General features: G+C 35.9%; 1 protein-coding gene across 5 annotated transcripts in view; it reads left to right on the top strand.

Moving 5' to 3' along the window:
• Positions 1–535: 535 nt before the first annotated feature.
• not (ubiquitin carboxyl-terminal hydrolase nonstop) overlaps positions 536–25,199 on the top strand; it is a 33,284-nt gene continuing 8,620 nt past the window's right edge. The window contains exons 1-8 of one of the 5 annotated variants that reach the window (XR_011332695.1): positions 536–1,031; positions 1,253–1,385; positions 6,065–6,280; positions 9,898–10,070; positions 11,253–11,503; positions 14,067–14,358; positions 17,888–18,073; positions 18,169–18,599. Coding sequence is in view for 4 of the 5 variants with exons in the window: in XM_069829082.1 (XP_069685183.1) it covers positions 912–1,031; positions 1,253–1,385; positions 6,065–6,280; positions 9,898–10,070; positions 11,253–11,503; positions 14,067–14,358; positions 21,578–21,747 (1,355 nt within the window). In the remaining variant the exon portion in view is untranslated. Of the gene's footprint in view, positions 1,032–1,071; positions 1,194–1,252; positions 1,386–6,064; positions 6,281–9,897; positions 10,071–11,252; positions 11,504–14,066; positions 14,359–17,887; positions 18,074–18,168; positions 18,600–21,577; positions 21,748–25,199 lie in introns of those variants that run through there. The other 4 variants (XM_069829086.1, XM_069829085.1, XM_069829082.1 and 1 more) reach the window with 4 other exon arrangements.

Below are 25,199 nucleotides of genomic sequence, written 5' to 3'. Positions count from 1 at the left end.
CATCCTGCCTAGGACTCGCATTACGGAATGCACGCTGGTTCGAGTCCTCATGGAGGAAGAAATTTTCTCATGAAATTTCGGCCAATGTATGGGACCGGTGCCCACCCAGCATCGTGATGCACTTGGGGAGCTACGACAGGTAGCGAAATCCGATTGGGAATGCCATCTATAACGGCTGGGAGGATCATCGTGTTAACCACACGATACCTCCATTTTGGTTGGATGATCGTTCACCTCTGCTTCGGCATGTGGGCGTGAGGCCAGCAGCCGGCTGGTCAGTCGAGGCCCTTCATGGGCTGTAGCGCCACGGATTATTATTATTATTATTATTATTATTATTATTATTATTATTATTATTATATAATGAATATGATGTTCAACGCGTTGCACCGAGTATACCGGTACACAAAATCTGCATACATCTTATTTGAATGTTCGTTCTCAACTTGATTTTTTTCAATATGCTCCCCAGACGCTAGGCGGGGGGATCCAGACGGCGGTGGTACAGGCTTGAGCTACCTATGATCTAGGATGAAACAGATGAGAAACGACGAAAATATTTTTGTAGTGATCATAATCTCTAATCGTAGTCGATTCGACGAAATCTCCGTTCAATTTAATAGATAATATTACTCCATTTTTTTGTCGCGCTCTTAGACTTGTAGGGAACTGACGGCTAAACAAAAGAATATTAATTATTCAATATTTCATCATTCAATTATGATTAGCGTTACAAGTTATCAGAAAGGAAGTTCCACGCTCTTTCGCTAGAGGGTGAGGGAGTGAGGGACGACGGAGGAAAGGAAACTCGCCGGCTGTCGGCAGAGGAAAGGAGGGTAATTGCAGTATATGTAAATAATCAGTTAACTTATTCAGTTTGATTGCTATATTCTTGTTAGTTTTTATTTGAAATGAACGATCATGGTTGCATCCATTTGAATAATTTTAAAGCAGCGAAAGGAATCCAACCATACCGGATAATACACGCGTATTTTGTGGCGTGTACAACAGCTGAGGCCCGAAGTAGAAAGGTGTGTTGCTGTGGTATCCAGTAAGCATTATTAGTAACACTTTGACATTAGGTATTGAAGTTGTATTTTTTTCATGTTTTTAAATAGGAAGTATTACAGATTCTGACAAATTTCTTATTCATATGTTATGCTATTTTTCATCAGCAATTCAGGAGAGTAAAAGTAAATATTTATTGTTACAGTATTAAGCTTATTTTAATATTATTGTAACTTTGTTTCAGGCTTTTGCATGTTTCTGTCACATATGCAACGGTATTGGGTCTCGCTTACATTCATGCCTTCATTGCATATTTTTCGGCTGTTATGTTGGTGGACATATCCAAGAGCATGCCAAGCTCAAGAAACATTTTTTAGGTATGAGTGAAGAAAATTTAAAGAAATATTCTATTTCTTAAGTTATACCTATTTCTCATACATGCTTGCGTATAAGCTTAGTTCTTTTACTTGTAACATGTTATAGGCCTATGTAGGTGAATTTTAAAACACTTTAACATTCAAATAATTACACGTGGAATACTACACATGTCTATCAAGTTGACTTTTGATTGCCGAAAGTGTTATAACGATGAGTCTTCTTTATCTAGAGTAATTTTATACTCTTACGCATTATAGGGAGTGCCATATAATGTAACATGGATTAGGTTATGTTAGGTTTGTTTCTGTATATAGCTAATGAACAAGGACACGGGGTCGCGCCTGTGATCCCTTCATTATTTACAGTGTAAATTGACTTCATAATATGATAATTTAGAGACTAGTTAAATGTTATATGGGTACTTGCTTATGAAATCTACAAAAATCACCAGAGGTCGCACACGACCTGACGGACATGATGACATGATGGACCCTATAATCTTGACCTAAACATAGAAAATTCATTAATGCTGCTTGTTAAACTACTACCGAACAGGTGTCTATTTTGTCTTGGAGATAGTTGCAAGTAATTAGTGCAGAAATACATCAACAGAATTCCTCTGCTTTCTGTTGCAATGTCGAGAATAATGGCCATCGCTTTGAAAGAAGAAAACTCTAGGTATACCTATTACATATAAAAACTGAAGAGTGTGGAAATGATTGTTAAAAGATTATTGGTTCTGTGTGCTTTATATTTATAAAGTAAGAATTAACATAGACAAAACGTCAATTTTCAGGCACCAGCGTTCTTTTTCAGGAGCCTCCACATTTTAGTCACACATGTAATAAGAAAACCATTCGATTTAAGATATATTACGAGGGTTGGTAAAAAAAGTAATGGCAATACTGCTGCTATATCAGTCACGTAAGTCAGATAGCTTTGAGGTGTTGTGGAACTGAGAACAGAAGGTCAGATGAGCTAGTGCAGGAAGTGGTATCGGTTGTACGATATTCAGTCAAATATGATGATGCCTCAAAGTACAGGAGGATAGTGCAAGCACCCTAACGACATGTTTACAGAGCTGCAACAACGTTCGTGGATCAAAACTGAAGTTGTACGAGGTCATAGTGTACAGGACTGTTATCAGGGACTGTGTGAAGCATGATTGTCATTATCGTACAGTGACATGATATGTGAAAGTGTTTCATATACGTATGTATTTATTCACACTCCAAATGGGTATATACCTGGTGGCAGTAGTAACTAATTACACTCAATATGACAATTAGCTAATAATAAACACAATAATACTAATAATAATTAATAATAATAACAGGGAGCATCCTAAATTAAACGAAGCACGATCACTTAAAATAACATTTAAAGTAAATCTAATATGTATCTTGACCGTAAGTTCGAACTAAAACCCATGAGTATGATATATTCATACCTGCACAAGTACCTTTCAGCACTACACTCATTTCGATGACAACTCACTCACTGCACTGGAACTACGACACATTTCACTGATTTTATCCTGATTTCACTAACACTTCAAAAACATTTCACTGTTCAAATACTTTGCACTGCCATTATAAACTATAAAGCTTCACTGACAGAAACACACTTTACTTACACAACACTTCACTGACACAACACACTTCACAAATAGTGTGTATAATATACTACCACCTGTTAGTAAAGTCCTTAAGCCTATTTTTAAATACATTTTTGGTTATTGGTAAAGCCTTTAGCAAGTCTGCAGGTAAAGCATTCCAGTCCGTGATAGTACGATTGAGAAAAGAAAACTTTCCAGTGTCTGTCCTCTGTCTTCTTTCCCTCAATTTATATGAGTGGTCGTTCCTTGAAGAGTAATTTGGTGGCTGAAATCTATTTTTTATTTCTCTCCAGACAGGCTCATCTCTGTATGTTTTGAACATTGCACATAATCGAATTCGCGTTCTCCTGTCTGTGAGTGTGTCCCATTTTAATGGTGAATTATTATGACAACGCTTGAGAGCCCGTTTTTAAATCTTTTCCAGTGTCTTAATATGTTCTAATCTAGGTTTCTTAGTACACTCATCACAAACTGTAACGCTCTCCATGCTTTTCCTGCTGTGTCAGTAACATGTTCCCCCCAGCCAAGCTTGTTGCTAAATGTTATTCCTAGGTATTTACATTTGTTAACTTCCGGAATGGTTTCACCCCCTAACATATACGATGCGATTATTTTATTTCTTTTTCTTGTAAAGCTGACGGCTTTGCTCTTTAGAGAATTTATTTTCATTTTGTTGGCTATTGCCCAATCATTTATTCTATTGAGGTTATTCTGAAGAAGAGTAGTATCTTCATAACTTTTTATTTCCCTGTATATGATACAATCATCCGCGAATAAGCGAACCCTGGAGAAGATGTTAACTTGCAGAGCATTTACAAAAGCCAGGAATAGAAGGGGCCCCAGAGTAATTTCAATTGCGCTCGATAATTCCTCCCCCACCCGTACTCTCTGAGTACAAGTTAAAAATTCCTTGATCCACTGGAGTACTCTGAAGTCAATCCCCATTGATTGTAGTTTAACCAACAATATGTTGTGTGGGACTACATCGAATGCGCGTGAAAAGTCAATAATCACTGCATCTACTTGGCTATTTGAATCTATTCCGTCTGCTAAGTCCTGACATACAGTTACTAATTGACTCTAATTGACCCCCCCCCCCCCCGAAACCCATGCTGACAGTTATGTAACCAATTTGAATCATTCCAATGTTGCCTTAGATATGCTGAAATCAAGTGTTCTATCTGTTTGCAAACCACAGAGGTGAGACTGAAGGTAGGGATGAGGGATGCTGTTCAGGACAGGCCCTGTTCAGAACAGTCCCAAATTGATGACCGCACTATTCAGCTTCTTTCTTACCTGCTGGATGTTGATAGCCGATGGACTGCACGTGAATTAGCTGTAGAGATAGGCATTTACCACAAGACTGTGCTCCACATTCTCCATGATATTCTTGAGTTACACATAATTGCAGCACATTGGATATCCCATCGAATCACTGAGGTGCAAAAGGACGACTTCCTTGAATGGATCCTCACTATGGACCAAACATGGGCTTGCTCATATGAACTATGGAATTGAAGCATCCCAACTCTCCTCATCCAAGACCAGTGTCTGTACCACCAATGCAGACAGCAGTTGCTGTCTACTACTGCCTTTTCCTGCAGTACCTCCTTTGTCCAGCTTTAAGGAGAAAGCGACTGTACCTTCTGGAAATGACTCTTATCATCCTTCATTGCAATGTGAGCCACACTGTTAAAGCCATGACAGATCTTTTGTGCCACTGGTGATTGGAAATACTGGAACATCCGCCATGCTTATCTGATAAGTGTCTGTGCGATTATGATCTCTTCCCCAAAATGAAAGAGCCACTTAGAGGGAAGCGTTACAACACAAGAGATCTCATTATTTATGCCTAGGGCGTTCATTTCGGAACATCAACAGAGATGGACACACTGTTGGTGTATGATGCCTTCCACAAGTTTGACAGAAGGAATGTAAATGATGTTTCCTCTGATGATAAAGTCATTTCAAAATTATAGCACTATTGCCATTATTTTTTTATCCGAACCCTGTATAATTAATTATTAATAAAACACATTTGCATTACACACTTTAATTTCATCCTACGGCCACTTTTGTTAATATTGTTATATTAGTCATAGCGCCTTAGTAATTGAAATCGAAGTCTTAACAAATTTTGAACTCAATAAAAAAACTCCGGTGACACATACAAATTTTTAGGAGACCTGTTGCCCAGGATTTGTGCACTCCCAGACATAACAGTCGGTAATCACAAATGGAAGTTTAAATGTTGAAGACCTCTGAGCTGCACTTCTTTGATGGCTTCTTCTACAGTTACTATAATTTCTCTGTGGATGTTAAGTTTGACCAAATCAGTCTGTTTTCACACAGTGTATTTGTTAGATACAACTTAATTCGACAAAGGGTTGAAAAGGAACATCCTTTGATGCTTGTAGCTATACAGGCAATGTACAAAAGATTATCAACAACTTGTATACGTTGGCAAATGCATGTTGATTACAGCAATTTAGGATTCCTATAGCATTATTTGGGATGTGTTTTCCTTTGAAATTACTAATACAAACAACAATGAACTGTTCAGTAATTTTCAAACATTTTATGTGAAATGCTTTAAACCATATTGCGTTCATTATCACTGGTTGTACTACAGTGAATATTAGCCATTAATTAAAAAAATAAAAAGCACTTGCATCATGGGGAGGCTTCAGCCCCATTGATTCCTCCCATGGCTGTGCCACTGTGGTAAGTTCGTGTGCATGTGCCACATCATTGCCAGTATGATAACATTATGCAGTGTGATATAAATTTTGTGTCAATAATGTCAAATGTTATACAGAAAAGTTTTTTTTCTCCCTGTAGGAATTTATTATTGTTTAATATTGATACAAAATTAATAGATGTATAATACTAGGCCTAGTTAGATAATTTCTACATGTGCAAAACCTAAACACTTATTCAATGAATTACTTGCTAAAATTAGGTCTATCTTTTTATGTGTGTGTGCTTGTGCATGTGTATATTTTTACGTCCCTCTATTGTAGAAAGAATTTCTGAAGTTCTAAACCTGTTTTATTGCAGCTGTCGACCTTGCATATGGGGCAGTCCTGTGTTTTCAGTGTGGTGATTATGTCTATGATCGTGAGTTGGCAGTGGTTGCACATGAGCATAGGCTCAAAGCAGCAAAGTCACTTGGGATATCTGCTACCTATCATTCGTGGGAGCCAAGTGGTCGTGAAATAGAGTTACTCCGACGAAATCCACGCAGAAGGAAAATAATTGAAAACACTACAATAGGTAACAATTCATAAGTATGCTCATCAATACTATAACCTAGGTTTTATAATATACCATGGTTACAAATTATTGAACGATTTTGGAAGGCTGTATTTTCACCAATATTGAACATAAGTACATGATCTTACAACCATTTGAAAGAGGGAAGTTTGAAGTTTTATACTGACTTTAGATGCACTTGATATGAGCCCACATATAATATAGCAGACTTCCAGGCGATGATCCCATTCTTGCCAAACTCTCTCAAGCATGTCTTGTGTAATGTTCCTGATTGCTATGTTAATTCACCTTCTCAATTTGGCTATCGTCGCTGGAAATGGAGGTATATAAACATTGCCCTTGACGAAACCTCACAGAATACAAATCATACACTGAAATCCGGTGAACGGGATGGCCATGTACAGAATGTGCTGTCTGCATCCGATTCATCGATCTAGTTGGTGTTGATTTAGGTACCTCTGGACCCCCAAATGCTAATGTGGAGGGGCTCCTTCTTGTTGGAAAATGAACCCCTGTTCCTCCTTGTCCATGAGCTGTGGCATTAGGCAGTTTTTCTAAATCAACACATACCAGGTCGATGGATTGATCGTTTTATTTTTTTGTTTTATTTTTTATGTACACTGATATACCAGGAGATTGAATGTGTAATTTACCTACTACATAAACTAAAAAAAAAAAAAGCAATGTACACTGGAGGAAATGAAAACAGCAACACTAGAAACCATCAATAGAGTGTATCAAGAAACAGAATAAATTTGTTTGTAAAGGTTATTGTAATCAGTAGGACCAGGAAGTTCACGCCTTAAAACCCTACTAAATATGCATGCAAATATGCCTTTAAAAACCTTAAAATATGCCAATAAATATGCACTAATAAAATTCTATGTTTCTTGATATCACTAATAAATAAATAATAATAAGCAATAAATGTAATAACTTTATAAATCGAACTAGGTGAGATTGAACTGTTGAGAGCAGCACACTACTGTGCTGGTGATTCACTAGGTTTGCCACGAAACTTTCAATACTTTTCTGGTAAAAATAATTATAATCATTTCATTCAATACCAGTTTTCAAAAATAGAATAAGCTGCTTTTATTTAAAAAATCCAAACTATGCAATTTTATCCAACATAAAATCAGTTTTGATGAGCTTAAACGCGAAAATATGCCACAATAATATAAATATCATGAAATATGCATTTATTAAAAAAAAAAAAAAAAAAAAAGCAAATATATGCAACATAAAATTTGGTTTGTTAAGCTTAAATATTGATGATTCATTAAGATAATTAATCAGCAATTAATTTCAGTCAATGAAAAAAATATATGCAGATGCATGAATTTCCTGGCCCTAGTAATCAAGTTTCTCCTCTGCAGCTTTTCAGACAGTAACATTGTTCAGTGGTTCTTTTGGTAATAAAATAATTGAAATTCAAAATACTGTGTATAGTAATAATTATTGTAAGTAAAACTATTTATATTACAGTAGATCTCAGCAAGAAAATTAATCATTAGATCAGAATGCCTGTAAAGTTCACTCAGCCCCCTATCAAATTGAGTACCTGATCTTTCCTGGGTGTAAAAGGCGGTTGGAGCATGATACCACCACACCACCTCATTCTAGTGCTGAGGTCACAAAAGCTCTCTCTCCATGTCCCACAACACCACTTTATTAGTAAAAAACAGCATAAAAATCCAACAGTCACCACATTATAAATTATAGTACAGCTGAGCCATTCAGAGGTACAGTATATAAATAGAACTAAGTGAAGAACTTCAGTGTGAAAGTCTGAATAACCTAAATAATAAAGCAGTAGCAGTGTTCATCATAATAGATCTTGACTGCTTGGTAGTATATTTGTAAAAGACCTCCATGTTTGAATTATGAAAGTTCCATCTGTGTTTTGAAGAAAACTCTATAATGAACAGAAACCATCTGCCCTAACACTCTTCTGTGATCTTAGTTCGTTTAGACTGCAAATTAAAATTACACTGGGAATCTAGAAAAGATAAAAAGATCCAGATAAAGAGAGGATCCAAATTCCTGGACAATATACTACTGCTTCTGCTGCTGCTGCTGCTGCTGCTGCTACCACCACCACCACCACCACATCTCTACTACTACTACTACTCCATCATTATTTCTTCTTCTTATTCTTCTTTTGTTGAGATGTATTAGAAAGATGGTATGATTAAGGTTTGATGGCAGTGACTATAAATTGGAAATATGTACAGTCAAATCTCTCTATAGCAATATCCCAGATTACATATAGATTGCTCATTCCTATGTTAAAATCGGTTGCGCTTTGAAAAGAACAACTGCCACGATCGCCAACGTCCACTGTAAACAAACACGAGATGGCAGTACAGTCGCTAATGCAATTCAAATGGGAGTTATGACGTGACTCCTTATGTAACATCTAGATGGCAGCATAATAAGCCTGGCAGAAGTTATATATTATTACGATGTATCGAAGTACATATGATATTTCTATGCAGAAATTCTGCATCATCATACGATAAAGGATGAGTGAACCTAAGGAACCTAAGAGGTGGAACTTAAACTGAGAGGATTCAATCCGGCATCGGGATAGGAATCCAGTGTGGCTTGATGGATAGTGTGTCAGCACGTAGGGCTGAAAACCTGGGTTCAAATCCCGGTGCTGGAGAGAATTTTTCTCTGTTCCACTCATCCTTCATCATATAAACTGACAAAAGTTGTTACCGTCAAAGCCTAAATGCCAAGTAATCTGGGTATATATGATCTAGAGTGATATTTAGGGGAACAAAGGAAAAAATTGTTAGAAAGAGATGTATTGTTATAAGGAAGGTTTTAAAAATAAGAGTTAAATTGGTAAGAGGATTTCTATTCAGCTTACTTGGTGTGTATATTATGGTACAAAGTGTTAAAATTATCATGAAACCCTCCCATTGCTGTCCATTGTACTGTCCTACATTTTTTTAAAGAAACCACGTATGTCAGTTTGTTTCAGAGCTCTCTTCACGAAAATTGACACACACAAAGACTTTATTAAATCCAAAGACACTAAGTACTGTACAGCACTCATCTGGAACATCACTAACACTGGATAGGAACTGTTGAAGTTATTCACATGCTGTTACTGCCTCTCCTGGAGTTGTAGTTGAAGGGACTTGTTCCTCCAGATCATTTTCTTCCTCTTCTTCTTAGTCATCAGGGTTTCCTCTAATTTCAGCAATTATGTCTTCCTCTGTAGACTCCGGGTTGGTGGTAGGAAAAGAAAGGATGCCTAAAGTAAATGCGCAGTGATCAGTTAAACTGAGATTCCCCATCAAGTAAGATCATGTATCTTACTGTATCACTTAGCGACAAACATTTCATTTTACCGGACTTTATCATAATAGAGAGAGAAAATACTACACTGGGGACCAATAAAGTATATCGTTCAATAGAGATATATCACAATAGAGGATATCGTAATATCGGGAGGAATTTTATATTGCAGGAATACATTTTATGCCAGAAACTATATTTTTAATTGCAATAGAGGGGTTTATCGTTGTAACGGTAATCATTATATGGAGATTTGACTGTATTATTTATCTTGTGTATCATCATCATTGTTATTATTTCAGGTCTTCGTGGACTTCTTAATCTAGGAAACACTTGTTTCATGAATTGCATCGTGCAGGCTCTCACCCATACTCCACTTCTACGAGATTTCTTCCTTGCTGATCGTCATCTTTGTCAGTTTCAAGATGAGCCTGGCCGTTGTCTTGTTTGTGAAGTATCCAGGCTTTTTCAAGAAGTATGTATGCAGCTACTAGAATAATAATATTAATCATTTAATTGTTTTTACTGATTAATAAACATTCATATTCTTGAGTTTAGCATAAGTTGTTAGGAATGATCATTGAGCTCTATTATGTAACTTTAGGAAATACTTCCAGTCTGTGTGCATTACAAATGGTGAAGTCGGTTTTAGCAACTAGTCACATCTGGTGAAACAGGCAAGAGATCGCATTTACAGACAATGGCAAGAAGCATGTGAGCATATGGGAAGAACTTGTAGTTTATGTAAGAGTTGATTTGTGTATTTTATTTGTAAAAGAGTTGAGTTTATACAAGCATCCCAGAAATTCGATTTTTTTCTCTCTCCCTCTAACATTCTTAACATTTAATTGAGAGATAGCGCCACTGTTTGTGACAAGGTTAGGTAGTATTTGATGAAGAGATAGATAAGTGACAAATAGGCCCACTGTTAGTGACAAGATAAGATAGGGTTTGGTGAGAGGATATATTAGTGAGAGTCCTTCACGAAAAATGACACAAGTGAATGTTAGATCCATTATCTCTTTGTTATATTATTATTTTCGCTTCTCAAATTAATTGATTTCAAGGATATTCCCTGGATCACATCATATTTCTCTTTCACTTTGCTGTGTTAATGTAAATTATGTTTTATTTAACGATACAACTGCTGAGGTTGTATCAGTGTCGCCGGTGTGCTGGAATTTTGTCCTGCAGGAGTGCTTTTACATGCCAGTAAATCTACTGACATGAGCCTGTCGCATTTCAACACACTTAAATGCCGTCGACCTGGGCCGGGATCTACCCGCAACTTCAGGCAGAACTCTACCGACCATGCCACCCAACCCGACTGCCGTGATATTGTGTTATATCATCTGTTTTGCCGTGATATTGTGTTACATCATCTTCGAAAACTTGCATTTTCTTTTAGTGCATTAAAAATCCGACATTATATTCTGTAAATCTTGCACTTGACTAGTGCATTTAATTCTTAAAGAATATAGTCACGAATTTTACTAGGAACATTTCGATTCTGTTTCATTTGACATGGCTCGGTGACTAGTGACGAGCATAGTTGATGCTGCTGTACTGTCGGAATTATACACTTGTTCCTAATTTCCTTATTGTATTCGGAAATGTTGATATTCGATTATAAAAAATTGAATTTGTTTCTTTACAGTTTTATTCAGGCAATAAAGCTCCTTTGACTTTGCATCGCTTGCTTCATCTTATTTGGACGCATGCACGACACCTGGCAGGGTATGAGCAGCAGGATGCACATGAATTTTTCATTGCTGCATTGGACGTGATGCACCGCCACTGTAAAGAATCCAATCCTCTTCCCACTACAAATCCACATCACTGTAATTGCATAATCGATCAGATTTTTACTGGAGGACTTCAGTCTGATGTCGTATGCCAAGCTTGCAAGTGAGTTACACTGACAGAGTTATACTTCATGAGTTAGTCAACTTATTAATAATGAAGGTCGTTACAGTATTTTGTTGATAAAATATATTCATTTACAGTTAAACCTCGATAAGATGCGCCTGCTTATTACACTATCCCATGTATTATGATTTTTTTTTTTTTTGTCTGGTCCCTGCACGTTTCATATATAATGCCTCTATAAAATATCCCGTTCGTTGCACTTATGTCCCGCATAATACATTATTTTTGTGGAATATTTTCGGTGTAATTTTCAGCAATGTACTGTAACAGCAATGAAATATTTTGGCCATTGAACTCACTGGTGTCATTAACCTGAAAAGTACTGGTATTCAATAGGGATGGGAGATTATTCGAAAATAACCGGTTATTTTAAAATTAATTTAACCTGAAGACAATTAACCAATCAAAAATCAATCTGATTATTATCTTTTTAACAATTTAAAGTCAGCAAATTAGTCTGGAAAACAAAAGGAGAGGTTATTTACAATAGAAAAACTAACAATTAGCAATCAACTGTAAACCCACCAGAATATAATTGAAAGAACATCATTAAGTGCTGAAGATCGTCAGTTATGTCCCTAAACAAAGTACAGAAAAATAATAAGATATGAAATTGCATTTAGTTAATTACTTCAGTCATGTTAGCGTCATAGGTAAGATAAATAAAAAATGACACAAATTCCATATTGTTACAATAATAATCTTGATTAAGACACATTCCGATGGGCAATCTATTCTCCTATGAGTATAACCAATAAATAATGAAGTCAAAATTTCTCGCTGTTTGAAATGATCCAATGCCCGCAGATATTATATTATAAGCCAATAAGAGAAAGTCAGTGATTAAGATAGCCATAGATTATTGATATTAAATCTTAGTCGAATTTCATTTTGCCATATATGGACAGATCAAGTAAGTAAGGCAGTAACCCCCAACCTGTCTAGGAAGTGCCTACGGGACAATTTTTATCCAGAGTTTATTACATAGAATACAAAATAATAATAAGAAACTATGTTCGACTGATGTTAAATTGGCGATAAACTTAAAATACATTTGATTTGTTATTTAAAAAAAATGACCGATCGTTCGGTTATGGAGGAAAATAACCGGTTATCAGATTAAACTGACAAGCAAAAATAACAGGTAATTAACCAGTTAACTGTATGAAAATAACTGGTTATTTTTGCCCATCCCTAGTATTCGACCATTTACCTGCGCACTTAAACTTTCGTACAGTACAATACCCCACCCTCTTGTTATGCTCTCTTATTCGACTTTTTATCTGCGCGCTTAAAGCCTACATACAGTTACAACACCCCACCCTCTTGCTAACCCTCTCTCTCAAATAACATTCTTCGCTTGGCCATAATAAAATTCTGGAAATTTTTGCTGGTCAGTTTGTTGTTTTTTAGTGTATTGAAGTGTCTGAGAGTGAGATTACAATGAGTGTTAAACGGAAAGTGCTGTGTCAGCAATAATTACAGTTATAGTAGACAAGTTTATTTATAGATAGTACTTGAAAAGTTGAGTAAAATCATTCTTGATGAAGGCTATCACTCTTAACCTTATTCAGCATGCATTGCAGTGCTCTGTAGATACTTCCAATAATTTACATGGCCATTGTGTCCATTAATAAAGTGGTGTAGTACCAAATAATCACAGTGCCACTATCTACCTGTAGTGGATTTCTTTGATATTGTGTTGAAGATACCCACCAGTAGTAGGTCCAGTGCTTTTTTTTCTAGCAGAACATGCTGAAACAGCATCCTGACACTTTTTTGTTGTATTTTTCATCATAGAACCGAGAAATGTGTTCATAATTTGTTTTCAACATAATTCTGTGGTGTTCGGGTAAAGGAGTATAAGTCATTTTTTTGTCCAGGTGGAATTTTGTTCCCCAGGTGAACACACAAGTTAAATTATACAAGTGGGTGTGCAAAAATCAAAGAATACTAGCAGTTGATGTGTTTTATTTGTGTAGAAAATTATTTGTAATAAGGGTTCCAAGTTTAATTTTCATTTATCTTCGAACTCATCTTTATGACTTATCTCCCTTTACCCAAACACCACAGAATTCTTCTTTGAATTCTGCTTAGGCCTTGAAAGTCTTGAAGTTGGACGAAAAAAAAGTTAAAAACGACGAAATTCCCATTTATTGGATATATTCACACAGAGTTCCACCACCTTTTTCTCGAGAAGAAAAACATTGAGTAGGCCTAATATAAGATATCTCTCACTGCTTCTTCTGACAAGTAAAATCTTATCCTAAAATCTGATTACTCATATTTTTCTAGAAAATTAGTTTGATATAACAGCACTAAGTCATCTTTAAACAAATATGTTTGATATTTGCATCATAACTCATGAGTGAATAAAATGCACGTATTATATTGCGTTGGAGTCATGTGTGAATATTATTATTGCTCTGTTAGTATTTTATATATTACATCTACAAACACTTTCAGATAATATAAGGCACATTTATAGCTTTTCTATTCATAAAATGAAGTTGTTTCATGTTCTGATTTATTCCTCTTGTAGTGGAGTTTCAACGACAATAGATCCATTCTGGGATATCTCACTGGATCTGGGTCCATCTCCTGACTCCACGCTGGAGTCTGGCTGTAATAGTGCTGACAGTCAAAGTCTCTCATCAGATCAACAACAGGAACAGGAACGAACATCATTGGTAGACTGCCTTGAAAGATTTACACGAGCAGAGCATCTTGGATCATCTGCAAAAATCAAGTGTAGCAAATGCCAGAGCTATCAGGAATCGACAAAACAATTAACCATGAAGAAATTACCTGTTGTTGCAAGCTTTCATCTTAAAGTAAGAAACTTTTCGTATTCTAAAAAAAAAAAAAAAAAAAAAAGCTTTCTTTTTTTATTTCAGTGTGTGAGGATAATTTTTTTTACTTAAAGAAATAATACAGTGAAGCTTGGATTACTGTCAATAATTCATTCCACAAAACTGTGGCTGTTATCAAAACAGTTATATTCTAATCACTTTTTAAATCATGTTGTAGCGATAATTTGTTCCGATTTCTTTTTTACCCAATGGCAGTTGAAGTTGCCAGGTAGCTCAGTTGGTAAAGCAACTGGGAGATCCCAGGTTCAATCCCAAATAGTAGCAGGATTTTCTCGCTGTCAAAACTTACAAAACAGCCCCAAGGTTCACTCAGCTTCTTATCAAATTGAGTACCAAGTTCTTTCTGGGGATAAAATGTGGTCAGAGCCTAGTGCCAACCACACTACCTCAGTCTAGTGCCAAGGTCATGAAAGCATGGAGCTGTACCTCCATGCCCCCCAAGCGCCTTTGTAGGGGATACCTTTATCTTTATGAGTGGCATTTGCATCATACACTCAAGCATTCTCCCTAGGAGTGATGTGCCATAACTATAAATCTTTCTGTCGCCATAGAATTGCCCCTTGTGCACCATGAGAGATAATATACATACTGTAGCACCAAATGATAATTAATGGTGGAATGTTGGTAGGGAAAGTGGAAAAATTCCATGAAAGTCTGTCTCGAATATTATGTTTGTCCACTACGAATTTCACTGGCATTTGAACCTGGGTTATCAGCAAAGGAAGCTGATGCTGTAGCCATTCGGATAATGGTGCATTAAAAAATTAAATTCTAGTCACAAATTACATTTTCCTTATAGGTTATAATTAGAACCCAGACATCTATGATCTAAAAGTTAAAGAGACACTGAGTATATCTCATTGGTTGTGCCTAAAAATATGTAAGGTAAGCATTTCTTACACTGTTTTGAAATTCAAAGAGCCTTTCCTAAACACTTGATTAGGGCCTGAATTTATATGCACTATAAGCTCAATATGATATCAACTATATTTGGGTAACTAGACATCACTGCTGCACTTAACTTTGTTTCTCTTTTTTAAAGGCTTCTGTGATTGGACATGATATGCATTAAATAACACATGTATCCATTGGAATACAATTCACTCAATAAAAGAATTGTATTCCAATGGATACCATCCCATTGTAGAATCCTGCGAAACGAGAATGCGGATGCTTTAGCAAAGAAGGGCAGCACTGCTACTTACAGACCTGTTACTAAATCTATGTATTACTCTGTGAAGAGATTTATTAAATCTACATACTTAGACTTCAACAAACAAAATTTGATAACTCAATCCCAAGGGAAAAAATGGAACTCTCTGCATCAAAATCCACAGTTAATTCCCGATTTGCCACGAAAATCGTCTGTAGCTGCATTTAGATTAGCAACAGGCCATGATTGTTTGGCCAAACACCTGCATAGAATTGGAATGTATCAGTCCCCTAACTGCCCATTGTGCAACTCAAACCAAGAAATGGATTCGGAACACCTCAAAATCTGTGCTTCAGTGGCTGGTCATGATAATATCTTTGAAAAATATTGGAGTGCAAGAGGTCAAATGACTTTATTGTTAAACGCCTGGCATTAGAAAACAACAACATATTTGGGTAACTATATGTGGTTGAGGAAATGTGGTTTGCAACATTACGAAGTTTAAGTCTTCCAGTCTAAGAGGCAAGGAGTTGTATATTGAACCATGCGCCAAGCATATTACACATGCAAGTTACCGTTGGACAGTGATTATCAAGAGATGCTGCACTTAACTTTGTTTCTCTTTTTTAAAGGCTTCTGTGATTGGACGTGATATGCATTAAATCCATAACACTGATTAAGACTTGAATGGGAAAGCTTAAAGTGCTGTACAATTAAAGTAGCAGTGAATCTCATTTTTCATTCGGACACTAATATATTTGTTTACTAATTACGATATTGAAATAACACATGACATGCCTTTAGATATATACACCATAAGTATAAGGATAGTGCGCCTACAAAACGACACATGAATGAATGCTCGAGGTTATGCAAATGTTGATCATCCAGGAGAAATGTACTATTACATGATCTGGCAAAAATGACGACCAGTAGAATTTCGGCAATAACTGAATTTAATGATTAGTAGAAATGATGGTAATTGAAAATGATAATCGAAGCTCCACTGTACATTATGAGTTACTCTTCACTGATTTATAATATCAGTAGCAATAAAAGTTTAAGGTAATGCTTCAGATGTCTAGTAGACATTGTCATCTGGTTGCTCCTTACAGCTAGCCAACTCATCTTCCTGTATGCCTGGAAGAAAATGTAAGAAATGGCAAATGAAGAGATGTATAAATGTCTTTGTGGTGACAACTGGTTAGACATGGATATTCATATTGTCCTGTAGAATTTCTCTCATTCCATTTTGAAACAATAGTTATGCTTCAGTAATTATAATATTCCTATATCAGTTTGCTTGATGATTGCATGCTTTCATTATACATTGGAAAACAAAAAGAAAAAACTGGGCATCTGAAATTGTGAAGGCCTTGCCTCTCATGAACGAAAATTAACACGATTTGTGGTAAGTGCTTTTGCAATTTGTGACATTCTGTTTTTTTAGCGATTGTTTCATGTTGAACAGTTTGTCTGTTAAAAGGAAGAAATAAATAATGTCGCCAGAAGAGGTTATAAGAAGTACTTCTTTAAGGAAATAAGACTGTAAATGGTTAACGCTTGTACTAGGTGATCTTCCATCCAGGTAGCCCAGGTTCGATCCCCAGTGAGGTCGTGATGAAATTTGTGATGGACAAAGCACACATTGCAGAGGGTTTTCTTGGGATACTCCCATTTCCCTCTATCACTCCACCAACACTTTCCACTTTCCCCTCATTTCATCTACCATCTGCAATAGGCTGGGATGAGTTCTTGGGAGTAGTACGAGTTTCCGATGCTGATATAGGAAGGACTTGTGATTCCGAGCCCTGGGACTTATCAGGCCATTCGTTTGTGGATGGGACCTGTTCTATCAGGGCTGAGACAGGATGATCCACCTGTCAGTATTGGATTCATGAATGCCACTTGTGCCACCTGTTTGACTTGGACAATCATCACATATATAGGGTGCACAATAGGCCAAAAGACCTGTTCTGGGTCCAGCCCTTGGAAAGTCAAGCCAAGACACCAGATCTGGATCAGGCCTACCACATGCGGCAAATGAACAGGAAGACCAATTTCTTGTGTCTTCAGAGCCCCATGGTTGCTTTACATCATCAATTGGTGCTCATTGCTTGTCAACAGTGAGATATGTAAATGTTTCTGGTCGAACTGTTAGGGTAAAGTTAAGTCTCCAGGGATTGCATTCGAGAAGAATCATCCATTGGACCAGAACTGTTCCCAAGTTATCAAATATCCCATTTGCATTTTGTACGTCAGCACATCCACAGGACAAATGAAGAATGAAAATCAGTATTGTTCACAAATGAGTCTTGTTTCTGTTTATTTCCCCAGATGGACGAGGAAGAGCATGGCGGAGACCCAAAGAATGATGTATACAATGTGTCATCACGCATAGAATACTTTTCAATGAAGATTGTCATGGTATGGACGTGATTATCGAACGTCGATCATTGAAGGTAGCCAGATATGTCACGAAATGTATACAAGACCATATCATTCCGTTTGCTCCATTTATAGGTGATCACTTCTACCTAATGCACAACACTCATCCAAATGTTGCAAGAACCATAACAAAATTTTTATAAGAGATTGAAATGAACTTCCTGTTACAGTCAGCACGCATGCCAGACTTCAGTCCCATAAAACATGTGTGGGACAAGCTGGTTAAGTGAACTGAGAAGAGAAGTACCTCTGGAAACTCTGGACAATCTTCGAAAAACTCTCATCACAATTGAGAATCATCGATGAAGAAGAGATTGCTGATGTCATCTGCAGCGTGCCTCATTACTTGAGAGGCATTATTATAGAAATATAGAAAATATTAAGGATGAAAATGTCAGAGAAATGAGAGCGAGAAGTCATGTTAATTTAGGAATACAATGAGTTTTTTCGTCAGTATAGAAGAAAGGCATATTCTTAATATAGACATTTACTTGTCATAGTAAGATGTTTTTTATTGTTGTCTATGTTTAATAAAATTTTAATTCTGTCGAAATGTCAATTTTTGTATATAATAAATTATTTTATCTCTAAAAACTCGGAATGGATTTTTTCAATATTTTTATAAATGTGGACAAAGTTGTTACATACTGTATTGTTCTCATTACCTAATTCGTGTTTCGTGTAAAACTTGAACTGTGATATGTTGTCATGGGTCTATGTCAGCGACCTTTCTCCCATTTCATACCCATAATAACTTCAGATTCAAAAGAGAGAGTGGTGTGCGGAAAGCAACGTGAAGCTACCACATTTATCTTTCCTAAGAGAAACTCTTTGGCTTCAGAAAAGGAAATGGTATAAGAGCTGCAATTGGACTGCTGCGAAAAATGAAGTTGATGATGTATGTGGAAAAGGTTTTTGACAGAATGTATTGGAATAAACTTATGGGGATTGTAAAGGATATTAGTGTAGATTGAAAAGAGAGGAGGCTACTTAGTAATCTTTATATGAAACAATGAGTTAAAGTCAATAAAGGAGGAGAAATGTTAGAGGGAAATGGAATAGGGAGAGGAGTATGACAAGAATGCTCTTTATCATCTACCCTGTTCAACATCTACTTGGAGGTTTTAGTGGCGAAGGGTTTTCGAAACATGAGGGGGGGAGGGGATAATAGTAGGAGGAAGAGTAAAATGCATAGATTTGCTGAGCAGTATGGGATGAAGATAAATGCAAACAAGACGAAGACCATGGTTATTTGAAGAAAAATCTTGGTAAATGTGCTAATTCGAAGTGATGCAGTAGAACAAGTAGATGGCTTCAAATACTTAGGGTGTACTATAAGTAGTAACATGAGCTGCTGCTAGGAAATTAAAATAAAGATAGTAATGGCAAAGAAAGCTTTTAATAGAAAAAGGAGCACCTTCTGCTGATCTCTGGAAAAAAGAACTAAGGAAGAGATTATGACAAAATGAAGGGAAATGACTAGAAGCATTTTAAATGTGGATATGGAGAAGAATGAAGTGTGTGAAATGGACAGACAGAATAAGAAATGAAGCTGTGCTAGAAAGAGTGGATGAAAAAGAATAATGCCAAAATTGATCAGGAAAAGAAAAAGAAATTGCCTTAGTTACTGGCTAAGAAAAAACTGCCTACTGAAAATGCACTGGAAGAAATGGTGAATGGAGGCAAAGTTAGAGGCAGAAAAATATATCAGATAATAGGCTGCATTAAGATATATGAATTTTATGTGGAAACTAGAGGAAGACGCAAAATGGGAAGATTGGAGAATTTTGAGTTTGCAGTGAAAGACTGCCTTTGGGCAGAAAATTGTGAATGAATGAATAACTATTTTTGAACAAACTTCGTACCATGACAACTGAATGTTTGCTTTAAGAAAATCCTATTTCCTCTATAAAGGATTGTGTCTTGATTTCCTGGATTTTATAAAGACTGGCGAAAATATCAACATTGTAAAATATGTATTTTTATTATTGAGAACTGTATTTATTGCAAAATAAGCAAGATTTGCATTAGTGGTTGACTTTTATTATTCAGGATTTCCCTCAGTTTCTCCAAGAAATTTGTTAGTATGAGAGGTGTTCAATAAGTTTCCTGTGTCTGGTAAATTAATCAAAATTTATTTACATAGTACGTCAGTTTTATACTAAATGTTACTGACATTCTTCACCTACTTCCCCACATAATCACCTTCAATGTTTAAGCATTTATTTTACATCAACTTTTCAGAACACTACAAAGAAAGAAACATTGTACTGCATCTGTAACCACTTAATTACTAAAAAAAAATTGGCGACCATCAAATTCCTTCGTCAGTAGAACAAAGAGATGAAAATTGCTGGGTGCAAAGTTGGAATTTATGTGGTGGTTACCAAAACAGTCCCAGCCAATGGCTGACATATTGGCACGTGGAGACAGGTTTTGTCATTGAGAAGAATGACACCTGCACAAACAAGTCATTTGTGACAGATCATGTATCTCAGTATAATAAATGACAATATTTATCATTGAGCATCTCGCAGAAAATCAAGAAGAAAAATGCTTCTGGCATCCAGAAAGAGGAATTGTGACTTTTATAGGCAATTGAATCACTTTCAGTTGGAGACTTGAATGCTACCTTGCTATGGGCTGCTTTCAGTTCAGGAGTGTATAGTTTCACCTTATCACCTGTTACATGTTGGCAAAGGGCGTTTCTGTCATTTTTGTACTGCATCAAATATTCAAGACTTCAGGTCATTTGTGTAGTGTGGTGATCAGAAGTAACTTGTCATGGAACACAACATGATGAAATTTTACAGTAATCTAAAAACTCCAAAGGTAATTTAATGACCAGAGTTAGAAGATATATTATTTTAGTAACATCTTGCACCTTAATTCTTCCGTCTTCTTTGCTGATTCCATTAACCCATTCTGTCTTGACAGTATTATTGGTTTGATTGTGGGGTCCACCAAGCCCTTGAACAAACATCTGGCACCATTTCCGAACTGTTTGAACTGACATTACGTCATTTCCATTACCTTCAATGAGTTTACGCTAAATACCACTTCTCAAGAAACCATATGTCTACAGCAGATAACTATTCTCAGTTCTAACATACAAATGCTCGTCATGTCAACTAGAGTAATGAAATGGGACTGCTACTTTGCTACATTTATAGAGGAAAGAGTGGTCTAACTTTTATCACAAAATATGCAACTGCAATTAAATTTGTCTTTCTTCAAATTGGGAAGCTTATTTATTCAGTGTTCTTCATACTTTGAATTGTCATTTACATCTAATTCCTCTCAAATCTCTCTCTCTTTTTTTTTTCTGTTTCAATCCATAATAATCCCATAATCTCATTGACAATGAATAACCTTTAAATAATATTTATATATTAATTTATTTTACAATTCAGCATATGTACTCTTGGATCCACCAACATGTTCACTTAAGCAGCTTATAGAAGTTTTCGTATACTTTTAAGGTGGGGAATACTGCTCTACATGAAGTTAGTTGATGTCTATTTCAAAAATAAATTCTCTATTCACATTTTATTCTAAAGCATGTGCTTTTTCTTTCAGAGATTTGAACATTCCAGCCGCTTCCATAAAAAAATAAAGACATTTGTGGCATTTCCAGAGCATCTTGATATGACTCCTTTCATGTCACATCGTCGGAACCACAACAATAATAACAATAGTACTAACAACACGTGTAGAGGCCTCAACTCAGTTACTGTAGCAGATAATAGGTAAGAAAAAAAATATGTACAAGTATTTTAGTTGTTTTATTATGTTGCACAATTAGAATTCAGAATTAGCAACATTCTGTTGAAACATTTCTCTAAAGTACATAACACGTATTTTTCAGTTTTAATTTGTCCGTATTTCTAAGAAGTTTGTTTTCCAGAAGTTGATATGCCTCGATAACATAAAAGTCCTATGAGGATGTAATTGTTAATATTTTTCATTCCAATTATTATATTCACTTCCGTTAAATTCTGTTGTCATTATTACATCAGCATTGCATCTGTTAAAAGAAAAAGTTGTTGTTGTTTCCTAATGCCAGGCATTTGACAATAAAGTCATTTGACCTCTTGCACTCCAATAGTTTTCAAAGATATTGTCATGGTTAGCCACTGACGCACAGATTTTGAAATGTTCTGAATCTATTTCTTGATTTGAGTTGCACAATGGACAGTTAGGAGACTGATATATTCCAATTCTATGCAGATGTTTGGCCAAACAATCATGGCCTGTTTCCAATCTAAATGCAGCTACAGATGATTTGCGTGGTAAATCGGGAATTAACTGTGGATTATGATGCAGAGAGTTCCATTTTTTCCCTTGAGATTGTGTTATCAAATTTTGTTTGTTGGAGTCTAAGTATGTAGATTTAATAAATAGTAATAATAAAAAGTAAAAATAGCTATGGAATGCGAGAATTGTTATTAAATTGAATACATTTCGATATTGTTATTCACAACTGTAGAACATGAGTTCTCACACACAATATAGTGTGTGTGTATTTTATATTATATAGTTATGTTTAACATGAAACTCACTCCATCTTTTCCATAATATGCAATTTTATCACACACATTGTCATCACACATTTATTTCAACTTTTGATTTTGATACTTGATATTGTTATTCTAATCTGATGATACCCCAGGAGGGCAAAAACGATTTCACTTGTAATAAAAGACATATAAATGTTACATAAATATATCTAAAACAGTTATAATGTAAGTTGTTTTGTATATTTTCTTGTTAAGCCAGTAAGATTGATTACCTCAAATTAATGACAAAAGTATATAAAGAATAATAAAATTCAGGAGTGGAGGCAACATATCCAAATCAGACACTTTCACTTGTGGCAATGGTCAACTGCTATAAGTATCTGGGTCTAATACTCCAAGTGACAGGCAAATCCTTCACTAAACACACAGAAGAATTATGTACTGTAGCAACGAAGGCCATCTTTGACATTGAAAATCTCGAAAAGATATCATTGGGGACAGCACTTCGCCTCTTCTATATCAAAATCGCACCAATAGCAAGCTATGCTCTTAGAGAAATATGGGTATATCTCACACCTGCAAACCTGAAAAGATTAGAAGCAGTAAAACTGCTTACTTAAGAAGAGCACTACGTATATAAAAAACAACCAAGACAAGGCTGGTCTACCTCCTAGCAGACTCCAGCTTCTTCATTAGGAGCATAACTCTAAGTAGCAACCTAGCGGCAACACAAGCTTATGAAACTCATCAGAGAGAGGGAGCAGAAGGCAATGGCTGTGGATTCAGACTTCTTTGAAACACCACGACAAACGAATGGAACCCACCAAACTTCGCACTATGGCATGTGTTTACTAGAACTGCAGCTCATGGTTTCCACTACAGAATATGCAGATGAAGAGGATTTCATGAGGCACCACCTCGATGCATCTGTGCTCTGTATGCTTGTGTGTCGAACAACAACGATTACTTTGTCTTTCTATGCAGATGATAAAAACTTTGTTTAAACAGGTGAAAACTTCGTTTAATACCTAATTACAAATGTACACAGTGTGTTTAATAAATTCTATATATAGACACATGAATAAGCTAAAGAAGATAATTCGTGTTCAAATAATATCCTTACTCTTAAAAGAGATGTGACATTTACAGGCATTTGTCTTCATTATTTTTTTCCCTGCTCATGTATTTCACTGTGTTACATTTGAAAGTGGTTTGGGACCATTTGGTAATGAACAAGCAGACATGTTAAGCCTCGTCTCCACTATTAAACATTTAACAACAACATGTTGAATTTAACATGTATGTGGACATTTCAAGTCTCAATTGACTTAATATGTTAACTGAGTATGTTGAAGTTAACACTTTTAACATGTTGGCGTGTTTTCCAGCAGTAATGGAAAACATGTCAAGTCAATTCACTTGCTCGTGCAATGTCGGTACAATTCAGCAAAGTTTGTACAGTTTCTATAGCAACTAACTTTCGATTTTGTGGCGTGTAACTAGGAGCACCTCTTTGATAATTTTTATACGATCCTTTGTATTGGCTGTAAGTTGTTCGAAGTAGTGGAGTGGACGAAAGAAAATATCGTTAGAATAAAATTGATTAATGCACTGATGGAAAAGCCTTGTTTGTGGAATGTGTCTGCAAAAGAATACAGAGACAAAACAAAGAAGGCTGACTGTTTTAGTGAACTGGAATTATATTATTAAATTGTTCTCGAGAATACAATAGAGAGTTTTCGCACTCTTGTTGTACACTAAACGTTAATGCTCTGTTGACGTCAGTAATGGTCGTATTTGGTGATGAATGTTAACGTTCGTAAAACTTCAGAAAGAGTAATTATACAATATTACCCACTCCTTTAACATCTGTCATGTTGTAGGTCCTATAATAGTTAATCAATCGCACTGTAATTTTTTTTTTAGATGAAATGGCTGCTCTTAAATTGTCTTTGTTTGATGTAAGAGAAAGTATTTTTGCAGCACTATATTAAAATCGTGTTCTGATATTCTCAGCAAGTTTTTGAATTCAAATCGATCTTCAACTTTAAGCTCGTTTAGAATGTCTTTTGCATAGTGTCTTTTACTAAGATATTGCCACATCCACATTCTCATTTTCTTCCTTTTCAAGGCCTTGTAACAAGCAATAGAGGTAATTACAGAAGTCAAATCATCATCTGAGTCCATTGTCCAAGGTTTGAAAATAAGACACTATCTACATTAAAATCTCATAGGCTGTTTATGGTGGACTATGCAAAGAAAGTCAAGTTTAACATGTTTAACAGCGTGGACAAAGTGTTAAATGAAATTAGCATTAACATGGTCAATCAACATGTTGGGATGTTAACGGTAAACAATTTAACATTTAACATGTTGTTGTTAAATGTTTAATAGTGGAGACGAGCCTTTAGGTAAACAACTACAAGACTACAGACACCAACAAAAGAGATTTCGCTACAAAGAAGGTTGCGGGAAGTAAAACAGAAAATATACCATAATAGGGAAGAACAAAATAACAAGAATCTTTAATTAAGAAATACGAAACCATCGATAAATATTCTGATAAGGTGAAACACATTCCACGAAGAACTGTGGTGGCACTTTCCATATTGGAAACAGGCCATGACTGGTTACATGAACATCTTCAAAAAATGAGAACAATCCCAGGAACAGGGTGCTCC

The sequence above is a fragment of the Periplaneta americana genome, chromosome 6 (genome assembly GCF_040183065.1).
Source record: "Periplaneta americana isolate PAMFEO1 chromosome 6, P.americana_PAMFEO1_priV1, whole genome shotgun sequence".
NCBI classification, from domain to species: domain Eukaryota; kingdom Metazoa; phylum Arthropoda; class Insecta; order Blattodea; family Blattidae; genus Periplaneta; species Periplaneta americana.
This window is presented reverse-complemented; position numbering and strand designations above follow the sequence as displayed.